This window comes from Pterocles gutturalis, unplaced genomic scaffold (genome assembly GCF_000699245.1).
Source record: "Pterocles gutturalis isolate BGI_N339 unplaced genomic scaffold, ASM69924v1 scaffold32076, whole genome shotgun sequence".
Classification (NCBI taxonomy): Eukaryota; Metazoa; Chordata; class Aves; order Pterocliformes; family Pteroclidae; genus Pterocles; species Pterocles gutturalis.
Window position 1 is genome coordinate 28,057 of NW_010098858.1, and position 19,656 is coordinate 47,712.

At 39.9% G+C, this 19,656-nt stretch overlaps 1 protein-coding gene across 1 annotated transcript in view; it reads right to left on the reverse strand.

Annotated features, from left to right (window-relative positions):
- ARID5B (AT rich interactive domain 5B (MRF1-like)) overlaps positions 1-17,418 on the reverse strand; it is a gene marked incomplete at its 5' end in the record, with an annotated part of 36,265 nt that extends 18,847 nt beyond the window's left edge. The window contains 4 exons of the mRNA XM_010074530.1: positions 501-598; positions 8,239-8,291; positions 10,629-10,833; positions 17,306-17,418. Coding sequence (XP_010072832.1) covers positions 501-598; positions 8,239-8,291; positions 10,629-10,833; positions 17,306-17,418 — 469 coding nt within the window. The remainder of the gene's footprint in view (positions 1-500; positions 599-8,238; positions 8,292-10,628; positions 10,834-17,305) is intronic.
- Positions 17,419-19,656: the final 2,238 nt, after the last annotated feature.

Consider the following 19,656-nt stretch of genomic DNA (forward strand, 5'->3'; position numbering starts at 1 on the left):
GCAGCAGCTTGCAGGCAGGGAGGAGGTAAGGAATGCAATGAAAAAGAGGAATGCAACGCTCTGCATGACCTACCACACTAACAGCACCCTGCATTGTGGGCCACCCCATTATTTTGATCACAACCACAATTTGCTTAATTGGTATTCCTAAAAAACAACAGAAGACAAGTGTTTGCATCAGTTGGCTGTCATTTCTTATTTTTCCTTGAGTATATTTTGCTCAATATTTCAGCTTCTTTAACCAGAAAGCTGTTGTAAAAATTAAGATATGTACAAAAAAAAAAAAAAAGAGATGTTTGTTTTATTTATTTAGTCACTGGAGGCACACACTCTGGTTTAAATTAGAATGGATTATCTGACTAAGCTGTTGAGGGGAATATTTACTATATCTTTAAGAAGCCTCTCTCTGTCTCTTTCTCAAATTCTTTATAAAATGCTTTGAAGGCTCTCCAAATTAATTTTTTCATTATTAAACATGCATTTCAGATTGGTTATCTTACCTTTCATAATGTCTGCGAGTACATGTAGCAGCACTTGTGCTTCCAGGGTTACCACCTAATTCATCATAAATATGTTTCCACTGTCGACGGGCTGTTATCTGTAAAAATGGCAATGGAAAATTTAATCTCGCATCTTTATAGATTCTACAGCGTTTGAGTTCACAACAACAAATGCATGTATGACACTTTCAGAACAGCATGTACTACAAGCACTATAAAAGCCCCTATAGAATATATAGACTGCACATAGCTTCGGGTGTCTTTTTTTTTTTTTTTTTTTTTTGGTAAATTAACCCAATGTCTATTTTCTTTTTCTCTAAAATAAGAGTGATCTGACTGATTCATTATCAAGTCACAAACAATACAGCCTCACAAAAGAATCTCAATCAATACAGGGTCATTAACCATCAGAAGTTATGCAGACAAATCCCACGATGAATTATGAAAATGAAGCTTGAACCACACTCAGCACAAATAATGATTAAATAGTTATTTTTACTGAATTAGAGAAAATAAATCTGCCACAAAACCCAAATCCACCACAGAATTCTGTAAATCCACAAAAGCTTAGTCCGTAACTCTATATGTTACAAGCTGTTTATTTTTATCCATTTATGTCAGTAAAATATATAGATCAAATAGTAATGAAATCTTAACATACTCTGATGTTAAGATTTGAGCTATGTACTTTATTGGACCATGCTGATGAAAATAAACAGCTTGTAACATATTGAGTTGCAGACCCTGGTTCTGTTTTTTTGTACAGAAATTAGGATTATACAGAATAACAGATGGAAGACCTGGCAAAGGAATTGTTTCTGAATACCACTTCATTATTTTATATATCCCACTATATTTAAAACAGGAAGAAAAACAGGAATAGGACAAGCACAACAGATCACCCTCCTTTGCCTGCAGCTCATAAAGAAGGCCAGTGGAAAATTGTGGGGCAATTTGGGGAGAATTTTGTCATTTTCTGTGGAATGCTGCGGATTTTAATATATTCAGCCCCGGAGGCTTCTTCGGAGTTACCCACAGAGCAGTCAATGGCGTTTACTGAGGAGCTAAAGGCAGCAATCAGAAGAAAACAAATATTACAACTTGCAATCTGAGGTCTGTATTTTAATCTAAACAGAGGAGATAGCTACCGTCATGAAATATTACAGGGTAAGAGCTGTTTCTTTTTGCTCAATATAAAAGGAAAATTCTTCCTTTGCATAAATTATTCTCTGAAGCCAAAGCATGGCTGGAGACTTATCATTTGATAATGTTACCATTTCTTCAAGTTTATTGTTCATACAGTTCTCCCTAGAAAACACCAGTACTTCCAACTCAGTTTAGTACTTATACATAGTTTGCACCTATAGATACTTGAAAAAAAAAAAAAGTATCTTATCTTAAAACTCATTTAAAGCAAAATGAACTGACTGCATTCACTATTTTATTTTCTGTTTTCTGTAACCAACACAGAGACCAGAGGCACAAGAGGGAGACTGTAATTCAAGGATAAATTCTGCACAAATTATTTAAATAAAAATCAAACATTCATCTGAGGAAAGGTTCATTTTAAGTCTATGTTGTTTAAGTACTTATGCTGTCTCTTTCCCGGACTACCCATGCGTCTACCTATTATTTTATTAAGGGCTTGAAGAACTGGAGTCCTAATGAGCTATACAGAACATCACCTCCTGAGAATATGAATGGATGCTCCTTCTGCAAACTGAAAAGTCAAAAAAGTGCTGGACCAAGTAACCTGCTTTGGAGGAATGTCTAGATGGGAGACTACCCCTGGTCCTGTCTCCCACACCTATTCCACCGGTTCTTGGGACAGGCAAAGGACAGAGGCATGGCCAGACAGCCCTTGCCATCTGGTAGCTCACAAAAATCACAGATCCCCTGAGGACTGTTGCAAGTGGCTTCATATTAAATCAAGTCTCTGGCAGCCTCACAGACAAGGGGAACAAAGATGCACAAAGAGGGTCTGCACTCTGGCCCTCTGGCAAGCACAGCCTGGCTGGCTTGCAAGCCTGTGGGCCAGGACCTGATGCTTTGGCTAAGCGCAGTGATGCTGTGCAGAAGCTATAAATGAAAGCAAAGGATTGGTCAGCAAGAGGACTATCGCAAGTCCCCCTTTCAAACATCCCCATGCAACTAAGAGGCATGGTCTCCATTCTCAAAAGGAAAATGGTAACCTTAGAGCCCAAGTCTCATTAACTATGAGGTGACTCAAGAGTTGATATGCAAGCTGGAACATCAGTAAACACAACCGTCTTTGAGGGGGAAAGGGAATCCCTTTGAAATAATTTTTGGTGTCTCTCTCCTCTAGGCTGTTTAGAATAATAGTATTTACACAAACATTTGCCCAGCTTTATCCAATTCTGCCTCTGTCAAAAGACCAGAACTCCTTGGCAATTAGCAGAGTTGTGCCCTCCCACATACAGAGCTAACTTTAAATTTGACATTCCCTGAAACAGTTGTAATTCTAACAAAGCCTGGGGTTGAGTTTTCCCCTGCTTTGGAAAGTTTAGTTTTTATGCTTAATAAACTTCAAACAACAAAAGTAACGGATAAATCACATCCTTAAACAATCTGAACAAAATGCTGCACTGTGGAAACTTTGCAGTTGCCACGCAAAGCAGCACTGCTCACGCTGCATGCTCGTGCTGGCCACATCCAAATCAAGGACTGCTTTCTTCTCTCATACAAGTCCTTTCCAGCCACCTCAGTGACTGTGAACTTCCCGAGGAGCTAGGAAAGGGCAGTGCTTGTCAATGCTTTGCTTATGGTTGCTGTTCCTACCAAAAATGCCAGCCTTGGCTGCTTTCACACAGCAGTTTTAACTCTGCAAGGCCTCATATGTGCACCAGTTAGTAACATGTCTGTGACCGGGGTACATTAGGAACAGAAAGGCAAATAAAAAAAATATAAAAATGGTAAAATATTTTATCTGCCTGGGCAGAGAACTTACCACAAATGTTTAGGAGCTAAGTGTTGCGTTTTTTTAAGGGCATGGAGCTATCGTGGCACAAGATAACTAAGACCCTGCAAAAGCTTTAACAAATGTCCTAAGAGCTCTCATTTCACACTTCTGACTAATTCAGCCTCAGTTTCCTGACATAGGTTGACCTGCTCCAGTTGAAAACATACAGAGGACAACAAACCTTTGCTGCTTTAGTTCTACTCCTACCAGTATATACACCTCTCCCAGTGCCTGCCACATTTCTAAAACTGCAGGATGCTCCAGGGTCACCCATTAATCACGGCAATTACACAGGTCAGTCTCATTCCAATGCTGGCTTTAGTGTTCAAGTAAGTCTTCTGGTTTGCAGACCCCTCCCACAATTTGCTCCAACCTTCACAATCCTAGAGCTAGGCCCATTGGAAGCCAGGCGCTTGGAAAACCTCCGTGACATTTTTCCCAATCAGCAGAATCTGGAGTTAAGCAAGAGACTGGTCTACCCAGGCATGTGAGAGCAGATCTGATCTAGTTCCCATAAGCACACTATTAGGCAGGGACTGGTACTCAAGAAAAATCAAACAAAAGCAATGATCTTCTTTTAAAGTAGAGGACTGTTTACACACATGCTTTTAATGGTGTCTTCTGCTTTGAGACATCTTAAGGTCATCTGCACTGCAATCCCAGCTCCTAGCTCCCTTCCTCATGAAAAGGTTTGTGCTTATTTCCTGCTGCCAATCTAATGGGGGATTTTCTGGTCATGGTATGTGATGTTCACAACACTCTTGAAAACAGAGCTCTGGGTATTAGCTCTGTATGAACCAAACTCAGGTAGTTTTGCATTCCACTGATGTATCAGTTTCTTCGGGCCTGACAAGATGCAGGACTGCTGTACATGTCAATCATTAATTCTTAAAAACTAAAGCAGTTTATTGTTGCTTTCAGGAGGCAGCAGCTAAATGGGATCCCACTCAACTTCAGCAAAATTTAAGCTGCTACACACAGAAAGTTAAGCTCCACCTAATTTTCTTTTTACCCTCTATTCTTCCAAGACATCTCCAGGTAGAGTCCATTCAGCACCAGAGCATTCTGCACACATGCCAAGGCACTCCTTTTGTCTTGGCTCAAAAGGAAAAATGCCACTTCATGATTTGCCAAGGACAACTCTTTAGATAAGTCCTGTAAATCTCTCATCTATGAACATCTGCACCTTTTACCTCTTGACTTAAGGTGACTGAGAAAATTCCAGGCAATGGCTGTTAAACGCCACTGCAGCTAAGCCCCCTAGAACATGACATTGTTTTGTATTTCATCCAGGGATTTGGGGACATTTTAAATCATTCATACTGTGAAGGTCTGCTGTAGAGAGTGCTTTCCAACAGACTCTCCTATTATTAGTAACAAAGATGCTCATTTCATGTATCTTTGCTTAAGAGAAACATGATCCCACCAACTCCAAAGAGACAGCTTCATCTGTTAAGGACTTAAACCAATTTGTACAGGATGCTATTTTTGTTAAGCCCGTATTATGGCCAACAAGAAGTACATGGGAGTATGTTACACAGTTACAGATGACAACCAACTAATAATTAGCAGTCAAACAGATAATGAGCAGATGAGAAGTGACCCTCAGAAGTACTCTAACTGGAGAGCCCTTAAATATGACATATGACACACAATCGTGAGTTGACACTACTAGATATCCCATACGTACATGCTGTATGTACAGGCAGTACTCTCTGTCAAGCCTCACTGGATCCATTCCAGGCCCTGACACATGACAATAAAGGGAAGTCAGACAGATGGCTAAGAAAGTTGTTCTCTCCACTTCCAATCCAATTCCTGGCTGTTTTCATTTACTTTTAGATCCTTAACTGAGAGGACTGGACCCAGAGGTCTCGCACTGTTCTGTGAATTTGGGCAGAAGCTGGAAAACACGTTGCATAATCTCTGCTTGTTTCTCAAAGATGTTTTTTAAGCCCTACCAAAGCATCTGTACATGGACATGGTGGACAGGGCAGGAGATGAAATTGAAAAAGGGCTGACTATCACTGTTCTGCCAAACACAAGGATGTAAAGTTTCCAACAGCTTTAACTGGGAAACTTTCTACAGTTACTAGTAAAAAACTAGTCACCTGACCACTCGTAACTTCTCATATGTGATTTTAACCAATCTTTTATTTGTTTCCTGTTCATAAAATGGCTGTCCCATGCTGAAGCCAAATATCTATTAAATATTATTTTCTTTACAATACTTCCAACAGAAAAGACCCATTTCTATCTCAATACACAAAGAGAAACTTGTGAAATAAATCACTTGTTCAAGTCAGATGGAAGGGTCCATATAGATAAACGTGTATTCATCAGGGTAAGTTCAAGAAAGCCTTTGCTCTGCACATGACTTCTCATCATCACTAGATGATCACTAGCACTGGGCCTGTGAGTGGTGGATTCTGGTTGTTACTGCATTACAACACTCACTCAAAATTTCTAAATCTAAGCAGAACTGCCTGAGATTCTGGAACTGATACTGAGGTCCATGTTACCCCAGACATCCACTGCCCTGCTGAAAAATGAAACACAAGAGCCTCTCAGCAATGCTTACAGCAATAAAATACATAGAAGCAAATACAGCTTGGCAAACTCAATTAATATCAACTCATCATAAAATAATAAAAACCAGTGTGTGCACAGGTCAAAGTATTGCAACAGCTATTGGTTTAACATTTGGAGAATGTAAAGCAAAGGCAGATCCATATTGAGGATGAGACTGTTAACAGAAGAGAATGTCAGGGAACCTCATGTTCCATGTACAATTTAAATTGCATTACAAGGGTTTTCCCAACTTCAGCCCTTCTACAGAGAGCACAGAACCACTCACATCATAAAAATATGATCAACACTTCAGCCAGACTCACTCTCAAACCAAAGCTGGGCTCCCATGCATGTCAGAGGGTGTGAGCTATGCCTGCCTTGCCATTTACTGACCAGCAAGCAATCGCTTAGCTTCTTCTCTATGAAGAATAAGCACTACTCATACATTTTCATCAAAGGTGACAAATGCCCCTAAACACCACAGAACGTCTGTCACTGAAGAAAGGACGGGAGCTCTGAGACAATGGTAGACTGATGCTCAATAGTAGACTGACGGTATTCTGGATGATACTCCCACGTATGTGATTCTTCCCCTCTGATGCATTCACATGTCTGCTACCATTGTTAGACCTGGCTCTCTGGCCTCATCTTCCCAAACTCACCATCCTATTCCTGCTCTGCTGCAGGCACAGAGGTTCGCCTTCTCCAGCATCTCTAAATCCATCCCTCTTCCTCTCATTGTGACACTGAAACTCAGCTCTCTCCAGCAAGCCAGCACTTTGGCATCCCTGCTTCCATCCCTGGTCCCTTCAAGCAGATCTGAAACACTGCTGTGAAAATCACCCACCTCCCCAAGCTCTCTGAACACGCCACTCTCTTTTCAATCTCCCTCCCTGCCTTGCCTTGTGCTCTGGATCACGTTCAAGATTTTAGCCCTCATTTTCACTGCACTTTATGAGTCATGGCTATTCATTCATACATACCCATGAGCACACCTACGCACACCCCTGTACATAAGCATGGTATGTGCTGATTAATGAAAGATACAGGAACAACGAAAGCCAAATCAAGCATATATTTTTGTTGAGATACATTTCATGTATCTTTGCTTAAGAGAAACATGATCCCACCAATTCCAAAGAGACAGCTTCATCTGTTAAGGACTCGTGTTAAGGACTTTGTGTTTCACAAAATCCCAGCCACACCCATGCTAGCAACCTGGGCTGCTGATTTATACAACAATATGCTTTATTGTATGGAAGGAAAACAGCGAGTTTTACATTTTTGGTTCAAATGACTTTCAGTTTCTCGACAGCGCATTTCTTCTTGTCATTTCTCTACGGCACAGATATGTCCCAGATTACTTTGTAAACAAAGCAAAAATAATTTCTTTCATCCAACTGCGGCAGGAACTGAACAACTTAATCTGATCATTGTGTGCAAAGAAAATATTTCCAATGACGACATCTTCCTATGTCAATTGGTTTTTATTACAGATGTCATCTCGATGTGCCATATTAATGCAGCTCTTTCTTCTCATTTCAAGATTTTAATCTAAGTTTGTTGCTCTAATATTTTATTGGTTCAAAATACATGCTGTAAAATCCATGGCCATCGAATTTTCCTGTGAGCTAAAAATAAACTGCTCTTGTCAGATATGGTTAGCTGATAAAAAGTGTCAGACTTTTCTGAATTACTTTGATATCTTCCTGTTTATGTGGTACTGACCCTTGTCTAATAAAGATCTTTTGCACTTGGAATAAGAGAAGATACTGCAGCATACTATTCCTTAATGGACAATGCTGATTACTTCTGAAAGCCTTTAATACATTTCCCATATTAGACATGAACAGATGTCAGGGATGTTGCCAAGTGAAATTTCTTTTATGCAATCTTGGCTTGTTGTACAATAATGGTCCTTTCTCAACATGGGAAAAAATTACAGACCCAACTAATTTCCTTGACAGGGAAGAGTTACATATGTTTTCCACTTGTAGTTTTTATGACAAGTTTACAATTTTGCCAAACCTGGAACTAATTTGGACTGTTTCCAAAAATGGTTCAATAAACCCACAACGTGTACAGCTAGCCTAAAATGCAGCAAATGATTGTTTGCTTTTACATTTTTTTCTAACAGGGAAAAGTTAGATTGCACAATTATTTCATTTAAGTTATTTAAACACTTACTGTTTCATATCCTCCCAGTTTTTGAGCAGCTTGAAACATAGTCCAAAGGTTAACTGTTAGAGGGACAATAAGTATTTAGATAAGCATTGCATTAACCAACATATTTCAAAGTAATGTAAATTAAACAGTTTTAAAAAAAGAAAAATAGAGAAAAAAAAAGCTCACAGCCCCTGAAAAAGCTCCTCTGAAACATTCTCCAAAGAGCTGTTTACATAATCTGAAGAGTAAATATTAGCCCATACTATATATATTTTAATTACATCTAAGAGAACACACTTAGATTCCTTAACAGGACTGGAAAAATACACTGAGACAAAGGTAATAGGCTCATTTGGCTTTGCTGATAAGAGGCATGGTATAATGGCTGTAGCATGTTTCCATAACTTTGATAATAAAAATTACTCATTGGGAAGAATGTTGCTTTTAATTATTTGTTTAATACTGATTTCATTAGCAAGCAAGCATGAGCCACACACTGGCTCACAGAGAAAGCCTATTGATTAAACAGCAATATCCAATATTTACTGCAGTGGAGATAATGGCCTCCATAATCAATAAACTGCGTTCTAATGGGTCCTGTGCGCACAAACCCGGGGGGAGCACAAATGAAAATTATCATAATAATTATCGTGTGAGTGGTTGTGCCTTGCCCACGGCTACGGGGTGGGAGGAACAGAGGCAATTAAATTAAAAAGATGGGCTGGAAGATGCTTGTTACTTCTTGCATAACTACCCCCCTCTCATGTGCTTTTTATCCTGGCTCACTGTCCGATGAGGCCACTGCTTGCTGCTGGTGTCTATTTTATTTTATTTTATATTTTTAATGTACTTTAATTGATAGAAGAAAAATTGATGTCATAGCTCTATGAAAGATGTATGCACTATTCCATCAACAAAGTGTGATTCCCCATAGACATACTGCAAATACTTCAGGCCAGATTCAGCAATAAGGCTGCAGATCACAGAGGATAGGACCTCTTCCTCCATGGGGGGACGCTCTGTTGTAGTGTGAGTGTTGCTTGTCCCCACTAACCTATTTATATTGGCAATGTTTGCACAAGTCTTGCTGGACAAACAGGGGGCCCTGTCCTGCAAACACTTCTGCTCTTCTCAGCATACTTACTCTTGGCATTTAAGTATTTGCTGGATCAGGCCCCTAACTTATAATGAATGTCAGACAACTTTCAGTGTATTTCAGCTAAATGTTAGCAGAGGGCCCTACCCCTGGTGGGGAATTTTAGAAATACTACTTTAGCTTGTCTTTCAAGCCCACCCTGTCCCCATCCTTGAGGGAGTGCAGAATAAAGTGGGGGGAAAAAAATTCCTCTCTTCAACACAAAACGTCCTGAAAGCCTCATTGAACCTTGTACTTTTTCAAAGCTATCAAGAGCTTTGCTTAGGCCTTGATTTAATCTGAACCAATGCATAATGCAACGAAGCTGTTCATAGTACATTAATTTTACTTCCATTTCAAGCAGCCAGTTTTCAGACAAACACTGTAATCATTTGGAGTTATATAAGTTTATAATGGCTGCTGGAGGCCTGTTGCAATCAGTGCCAATTGCTATTAGGTATGTAAATTGTTATGTAAAACATACAGGTTTGACATTCTTCATCAAAATAACACATGGTTTTAATCTGGGAGATAAATTAGAGTAAATAATATTTCAATCCATGGAGCTCTCACTTTAAGCAAATAACGTATCATTCCATCTATAGATAAGGAGGAAAAATACCCCCATTTACAGCTTTTGTTGGAAACTCTGAAAGATCTACATTGTGCTGCAATATTTATGTAAAATTTAGTTACAACTGTATCTTCTCCACCTACCATTGCTTTACAGATTGTGGCACTACAAACTGTACATGCCAAAGCAATTCTAAACATTGCAGTTTGTATTAAACAGATACAGTCTGGTTTTATGTTCTCCAAAGTCAGTAATTTATTAACTATAAACACATTTTGGGGCTGAAAAATATGATCCCTTTTGTGCCTTTCTTGACCACTTTTAAATGTCTTCCTTTAATATTTGTCGTTTCATAAAGAACATCTGGGCACAATAAAGATACGTCACATTATTAACTCAGAAGAAAGGCATTACAGACGTTGCAGATTTACAAAACAGAGAGCTAGAGAGTTTTCAACATGCCTATTTCTAGTCATAATCAGCAGATTTAAACCTATAAATATCCGGCAGCAACTACCCCAGAAGGAAAAGATGCAAATCTAGGCATAAGACAGTGAAGTGCCTGGAGAGGAAAATGTGTAGATATGAACATGGTCCCCCGATCCATAAGGCTTTAAAATAGGCTTTGGGTGCAAATGCCTTCTCCAGAGAAGTCAAACCATTCTAAAATGTCAACAAGAAAGTGAGAAAAAGAATACTTACTCTGCTTAAAACCTAAATAGGGTATTCGTTCAATTGGTGTTTTCCTTTCTTTCATATATTTATAAAGAGCCACAAGGAAAGCCTGCTCATCAGCTCTGCATTCTTCACCTATGGCAATCTTTGATTTATCCTCACTTGAGCCTTTTTTACAGTTGCTGTTGTTACTCTTGGGTTTGGGCAAAGCTGACTTAGCCTCACACTTTACCTGGGAAAAGAAAAGATGTCATATCAGATCTGGGTAACCTTTAATTTTCACTTAAGGAATAAACACCCTCTCCTAGGAGAACGGATTGTTGAGAAAATGAAGGCCAAACCATGCAACTGTGTTTGAGGGGAAACAAAGGAAGCTATTTATAGAGCTAAATGTCTTGTTCTGAATCTTAGTCACATTTTTAAATAGCCACATCTTTAAATCATTATAACCCATTGGTAATGCTCTCCAGATCTGCGTTTTTATGACCATACATTGCTATGTCACAGACAGCTCCCATCTCTCACATATACTTGCCATTAGCAAGTCTAATAATAACCTTAATTCCAGGATTGACACTGAGCATTGTCAACTCCTGTAGACAACCCTTGGAGCTGAGGGTGCTCAGCCCCTTGCAGGAACGCTCAGCAGCCAGCTCTGAAACAACACATTTTTCTATTCTTTGGCCCACCAAAATAGATGCAAAACTTGGCAAGCCCTACCCAGGCAGAGCTCTCAGCACACACACACCAGTCGAGGTTCTGCTGTAGCACACTTAAGCCAAGTGGGCCTGAGCATCTGCTTAAGCTTACGCACAGCCCTAAATATTTAGCAGAAGGAAGAAGTTGGTAGCTGGAGCTGGTAAACACTGGCACCCCCAACACACACGAGTTCCAGAGCTCCAGGTCTCCCACTGGCCTCCCTGGCAGAAGTGTGCCACTCAGGAAGTCAGCAAATTGGAACCACTTTACCTCTCATCAGTATTCAGACGTGGGAAAAAACACCCAGTGAGACCAGCTTAATCCTGCAGTCCTCCTGAAGATAACTCTCTCATCGAATCAAGTAAATTACAACTTGAGCATTCCCATAGTTTATGTACACAAAAACGAAAAGAGCAGAATCTTGCAAACTCATGTTTAAAAGCTCTCTGTGACCAAGATGGAATCGATACTGGAAGTCCTCTAATACAAGGTAGTGGAGATTGTTATATGTATTTTGGACTTGCTCTGTGCCTTCAATGCTTCTGAGTGCTGTGAGGAGCTTTTTGGCATCTCCATATCCCATCCAAGACACATCCTTTGTGCTTCCAGAGGGAGCAGGGAGACTGTAAGAGCCAGTATTTGGTATTTTAGGAGGACAGCAGAGGAGAGCAGGGTATCTCAATGAACAGGAAGGCAGGAGCTCTTGGTCAAGTAAGCCATTGACTCTCCTTCCCTTTCCCCACTTCTAAACCAAGCACTTCCTGGGTACTTCCAAGGGACCTTGACAGGTTTGAGAGGTGGGCCCATGCAAACATCATGAAGTTCAACAAGGTGAAGTGCAAGGTCCTGCACATGGGTCAGGGCAATCCCAAGCACAAATACAGGCTGGGTGGAGAGCGCCTTGAGAGCAGCCCTGAAGAGAAGGACTTTGGGGTATTGGTTGATGAGAAGCTCAACATGAGCCAGCAATCTCTTCTTTCATACTCCTCCAGGGTATTAACTTTGCAGAAAGCCCTGACTTAAGATTAGCTGCCTCCATAGTTTTCCACAGATGCTGGACACAGCAACGTGAACTGTTAACCAGAGGGGAGAAGTGGCCACAATTTTCCAAGGTAATCGATGCTGCTGAAAAATCTCCCTGTTGGATACTGCAGAGCACAGGCTTGCTCTTCCCAGGCAACACAGCAGGGACTGGGAAATGGACTTCCTATGGGATTGTTCTTGATCAGTTACTGCTGAAGTATGTCCACTGTACTTCTCGTTATTCTCTGGTTGCATGGTTCAAAGAGATATTGTCCTCCTATGGCATAAGACATCATGCTTTGCCTTTTAGTAGAAGATACACTTGCGATTAAACTTCTGTGAAGATCCTGGGTTTCATCCAAAACTCAATGGAGTTAATGGGATTTTTTTCCTGCTAAATTAACTTTGGAATTCCTCATCCACTTTTCAGTTCAGAGCTGTAATCCCTTGACTTTTTTACTTTGTCTCCTCATAAAATTATTTAACAGCTTCCCCTTATGAAGTTGAGATTACATTGTCATAGTTTTCAATGCTATACCAAAGACTGGGTTAGCACTCCCAATATGAATCCATGATTTCAATTAATTTAGGATTTTTAATGTCAGCTGCAAATTTGTTGCAAGCTGAAACTTGGAAAAAATTAACTAGACATGGTAACAATTTTTCAGTTTTGTCACCCATTTGCTATGTAAAGTCAATTAATTGATCAATCAATCAATCATTTTAATGGGTTTTATTTTTCAAACTGGACAATTCAGAACTATGTTTGCAACCACAGCCTGGGCACAAATGCTAAATGAAATAAAAACTCACTGCTATCCAAGTGAACTAATGTCAAGGGATGTTACTCCCAAGGAAACAAAAGGAAGCAAAGAAAATAACATCAAAAAAGCCATCAGGAACAAGAAAAACCCATGTTACACACAACCTCCTTCTCTCCAGAGTAGAGCAAAGTGAGGTCAAAGTGCTTGCAGAACTCAAAGGTGCCAAAATGCAATGGGTGGACTCTCAGCAGTGTCCAGTTCAATGAGGCTTTGGCCAAGGCTGCAATGCTTCATCCACCCAGCGTTTGAGGCACAACCCTCACTTTTGGAACCTCCCCACTGTCTGACAGGAGATACGGTTGAATGTCGTGACCAATGATTAATGAGAACCAAAAGGGCCAAATGCCATTCTGGGTAACATCGGTCTAAATTCAACATGAATGTACCAAAGCCAGTGAGAGTGATGCCAGATTTGCACCAGGGCCTTTTCTGTCAAAACACGATTTTGAATCTTCCTAGAGGGCAAAGATCTGAAGGAGGGTCCCGAATATGGAATTTTGCTTGGCTCTGCTCTCCCTTCTGTTCTGCTCAGAAAGCCTGAATGCCTCCATTACAAAGGAAAGCTCAATTTCCACAGGAGTTAAAGCTCTTTCATTGTAGCCTCAGTGTGAGTAACACCTCCAAAATGAAACTGAGGGTTAAGGCCCAGAGAGGTACCCCAGTGCCACAGCGTGGATAAGCTGGGGGTGTACCAAGATGGGTCTGGGAACATCAGAGGTGTATGATCTGTGATCAAACGGTCGGTGAACACTCATGGGTACACCTGTGTCTTTGTCTTCTGCCAGAGGTCACACACAACACAGACCACTACAGACCTGCATTTTAAAGTTTCAATCAGATAATGGCTGAGGTGCTTGGAATAAATCTCCAGGTCTGAGAGCATGCCAGGCCACCTGTGGCTACAGGAAAAGCATATCCTGGCAACTTTTAAACTAATTTCCCAGATCTTGCTGTAGAAATGAAGTGAAAGATTTATTTTAGTATTTGCAGTAGGGGATGTAATGAGTAGATTCATTTGGGGACAATTTCCATGTTTAACAAGTTAATCCTTTCAGCTCTTCAAAATGGTCAGATCAGCCAGTTTTAAAAGCCTTACAGTTGCACTTCTGCACACTTTGAATAGGAACACTCTTTGGCAGCATGAAGCAGGTACGACAACGGTCACACTAGAGCCTGCAAGTCCCAAAAGCCTGTCCAGCACTGATGGTACATGAAATATGAAAGCCTCTAGGGCCCTGGGCGTGTTTGGAGAGAAGAGCTTGATATACGCCTCTCCAGGAGAGCTGATTCTGCCTCAGTAGATGGCCTTGTATTCTGGTGGTTTTTACATTCCCAGTTTAGGAGGGAACTCCTCTGTGATCTTCCCCAGGAGGTACTAAATGGATGCAGTGACCAGCAAGAAGATCAAAAGCAAGAAGTGGTACACCAAAGACCCACATCCCCTGGCAGTACCTGCAGGTCCAGGACCAGACTGTCCATCCCTCTATCGCTCTATTTTTAACAAGTCACCTACACTGGAATTTACTCAGAGGTACTCCTACCTAACCAAACACTCTTCTGTGTCAGGTAACAGTAAAAGCTTCCAAAATGAACTGCTGACGGTTCAAGGTAAACATGCCTAATAAGAACTAAGTTGTAAGAAGGTACAAAGCTTTCTAGTCACTGGCAGCTGAGGACATGAAATTCAGCAAGTCATTACAACCATGTGGCTTGCATTGGTCTTGACAGGCTCAAAACCACAGCATTCAGAATGCCACTTCTGCCATTTCCCAACCCAAACCATACAGCTACTGCATCTCCGTCAGAGCTGTCGCTCTGCCAATCAAGAAATGAGGTTGCTGTCAGATGCTGGGTGCCATGATCTGAGGATGAAAGCAGCACAATTTCTGGTCAAAAAGCATTTTAGCTGGAACAGGAATATGGCCAGGACCACTGGCAAAACATTTCAGCATCTGACACAAGTGAATTTGTCCCATTTACACTAGCAATGTTCAACTCAGCTCTCCATGGACCCATTGTCTGCATTAGTCAGAGACAGAGCATGGGCAGAGGAGGAAAACTGATGGTGAAGCCCAATGTGGAGCCTAAGATGATGATTTAACAACCCAACTGTTTCCAACACTCCCTTCCCTTCCCCAAATACACTTCCCCTCCCTTCCCAGAAACCCACAGGCAGGGTCTGTATAAAATGCAATACATCTGCTGTAGAGGGGTTCTGATTCACTGTCCCTCTTGTTAAAGTATATCCACAGCCCTGAGACACAGATTGATGTGAAGAGCCACAGTGAAGTGAGTGTGACTACACACAAGGACACTATATCATGAGCATGTCTATTATTTATAATGAAATTAAGCTAGCCAAGATAATTAACGCTATTAATATCTGCACAATGATGAGCACAGTATGACTAGATAAATAGGCGGAACTACTTCTTATCTGAAATATCCTCCCCTTTGACTAGTAGGGTGAACCCAAACATAAACAGAGAGGATAAAAAATTTGGTATGAAGTGTTACTGTTGGTTTTAATTATCTAATACCTATATATCAGGTGCTGAAGAGGCAGAACTACTCATGCTGGGGTGCTTTGACAACACAGTCCATGCTGCAGTTTGTTGGTAATATTTTAACATAAAAAACAGGTTGGTGGAAGGGGAAATTGAGGCAAATTGAGACATTTTCACACCACAGATTCTGCGCATTCTTCCACAGAGCAAAAACATTCAGGCAAACTCTACAGTATCTGGCAGGACCCCACAACTCAACACACCAGGCTCCATCACCTTTTACCATGCATGTCTAATACGATAGTACAGACTCCAACTGAGCACAATAGGGCACAAAAAGAAGAGAAACAGTGACTTAAGGGCAGAGCTTCATCATGAACTTCAGCCTCTTTTATTGTCATCAACAGAAGGCACAATTTTAACTGAACTCCTAGGGAGGAGGAGGAGGAGGTGGAATTTAATTTGCCCTCCTACGATAAACCGAGAGCAGAACACTTCCACTTGACCTCCTTAACCTCCTAATCTCACAGGACATTCAGTGCGTACAATACCAACACAAATGGATCTATAGATTCACTGTATTTCCTAAAGAGATGGTCACAACAATGGAAGCATTTTTCAGATACACATCCATCTAATTTATTGAAACAATGGATTTGGGAGGAGTTGGCCTAAAAATTCAGCCTATGCAAACCTGTTTAGCTGTATAGCTCTAAAGTATCACAGCAACAAAGTTCTGCCTCAGATAAAAATCTACAAGTATTGCTCTAAGTAATTTTCCATCTTTGCATCTTACGGTTTCAAATTAAATCATCTTGAAAGGAGCTATTTGTGCTGCTGCCTTTTTTTAAAAGAGAAAACCAAATTCTTATTTAAAACCACACAGACAACATAGAAAATAGGATGTAAAATACAACACAGAAACTCCATTTTAAATCTTTTAAGGAAAAGACACAAACCCATAAATATCTAAAATATTTAAGTCTATAAACACAAATCAATGATCCAATTTTTACTTGCAGTATGGGCTAAGCTCTGCAGCACCTACAGGAGACTCTGTAAAAGCATGCACTATTCAACAAACCCTGGAACATGCAGCTCAGCATTAAGTATTATAGAAACAGCCCAGATTTTTTTTTTAAGCTTGCATACTGAATTTCTGCCTTTTTTTTTTCCTAATTTAAAAAAAGTTGAGAACTTAACATCAGGGTAATGTCATTTGTGTGTGCTTCTTCAAAACCATTACTGAAGCGACTCTTGTTTCATAGTCTGTTTATCTTCAAACTTATATTTAGAAGTACATTGTAACAGGGTGAGCTGCTCCCAGGTTTATTTTTAATTCGAAGATACTGTCACAAACTATGTTTGTGTGTCACAGAATGTGAAAACTAACACTAGATGCCAAGAAGGCTTAAGCACTACCAGTTACCAACAAGCTGATAGCATTAGGTTGTTAGGTGACTATAGTTGCTGGTAACTTTGAACACAGCCATGTTTTAAAGTGAAGAATAAAACTACTGAAATAAATTACATTTATCTCCCCAAGAAAACAAATTACATTCTAAATTTGAAGCAGCATGCTGGGAAACAAAGGCAGGGCTGTACCTAAAAAAGGAGACTGTACTGAAAAGAGTATTATTAAGTGATTTACCTTGGCAACAGCTTTGCTTTCAGAATTATTGTTGGAATCCTTAATGCCATTTAATGAATCTCTTCTCTGCGGGCAAGGCTTCTTTTTGCGCGGTCTGCCTTTAAGATTTGGCGCTGAAAATTAACAGAGAACAATTTCAGCACATTGTCTTATACTGGATTCTTAACAGCTGAAAGCATAATAAATAATTCCACTACAATCAGTTACAGAAATGTACACATCTGTCTACCGTAAATGCTTATTATGAGATTCCCATTCTCCCTGGGTTACATCTTGACAACTATACGTTTCTATAGAATATCTCCCAAGGCTAATCTATTCTACTTCCACACAACTAATTAATACAAAGTCAAACACTGGTCTCTGAAGGACTCAGAGAGAAAGCACAAATATTTCTCTATGGTACAAAAAAGAACAAATAGAATATTAATAGATAACCTTCCATTAAGCAGCCTGATGCATTTATTATTTCTAAGAGTACTAACTACTATTTCTAACTTTGGGAAACATCTGGTTCTGGAAATGTTCTGAAATATTGAAATTCTTTACAGCTCCAAGAAATGTTTGTATCTCCTGTCATTCTTGTCAAAGTTCTTCTACAAAAGTTTAAAAAAAAAAATAAAATTACCCCTGAGTCCTGAAATGGATCAAAAAACCCCTGAACAACTAGTTCTGGAAGTTGACAAGTACTGAAATAAGTGATTGATTGTTTCACAAGGGTTACATACCACACATATAAATTAACATGAATCACTTTCAGTTTCGTCCAATTCTTAAGATAAAACAGCTCTGAAATAACACAGTGACTAAATCCTACCCGTGCTGCGCCATACGTAGAATGGGATATGGATCATCATAAAAATATCAGACTCATTTTTCAATAGTGGTATTACAATATAAATAATGATCACATACAGAAATAATAGATGAAGCAGATGTTTGCTCATTATTACGTGTCCTGCCTGCTTTCAGATTTAGAAATCAGCCTCCGACTACTATGGCAACATTTAAAATGATAAACAATCATTAACTAATGACTGTACCAAAGAAGATAATTTCCTTTAAACCTTTAATTTCTAGGTAACCATTGTTTTCATTACTTAAAGGGATGATTAGAACAATGTCAGAAATCTGAACACCACAAACCTAGAGTGCCTTCTAATTGTTTCTAATCTTACATTTGTCACACAGTAAGCCAGTGGTTTCAGGACATTTTACATTTTAATTAGTTTGCAAACACAATAAAGGGTGCTAATTTGATTTTATAGTTTGAGTAACAGTGTAATCTTTGGTCTGTACAGAGAAAAAGAAAAGCCATAAGTTTAAAACCAGAAGTCCAAAAGATACAGCCTTTTTCTTCCCCCAGCACTGGCACATGGTAAAAAAACAAAAAACAAAAACCAAAAAACCATATGCACGTGTATATATGTGTAAGTCCATATTTGTGCCTATATAAAAATGTTTACCTTCCTATAGAAATATCTCTGGCTATCTCTAGTGAAGCACATTCTGCTTATTGAAAAGTACTGCAGAAAGCAATTTTGAAATTGTCATCCGAGGCTAACATGCAAAATCAAACAAAGAGAGAAAGAAATTATTACCCATTCCAGTCGACAAACATCTGCCTGATTTATATCTGTACTCATGAATGTTACAGCATGTGACTGCGCACTACGTCGCTGGAAGTCTCGACTTGGTGTGGATGTCAGTCTTAGACAAAATGAACACTAAGAGTATTTGCTCTGTGCTTACAAATCCCCTCCCCCAGCTGCTCCATTACTCATATAAACAGAGATGAGCGACTCGGCGGGAGCGTGGGATGAGCTCCGAGCACTCCAGCACCAGCTGCCAGACGGCCAGCCCTGGCCATGCCACCCTGCCTTATTTATAAACCCCACTCGTTCCTCCACCTTTGATGTCTTCTCAATGCCTTTTTTTTTTTTTTTTGCACACAACTTTGAAGGGATGCACAGATCCTTGACCATGGCTAGCTTCAGCAGTTGCACCTTCTTTAAAAGGGTACTGAAGAAAATAGAAACGTTCCCTCCATTTACTACACCCTGGCACATGCATTAAAATGCTAACTTTTGAATGAATGGATCCCCTGATCTGGTCCAACCAACAGCCGGAGAGAGACATGGTTCAGCTAGGATCAAATACACTTGCATATGAATTAGTTTGTTGTTGTTGTTGGTTTTATTTTTATTTTTTTTTTTTACTAAATAAAGAAACTAGTTCAAGGCTCAATGTTTTCCAAACATACTTGTTATCCTGAGTTTTGGCACTGTACTTTGTATCACACTATAAAGCACTCCTAATGTTTTGCTAAAAGCTTTAAAAGCAAGAAGGTA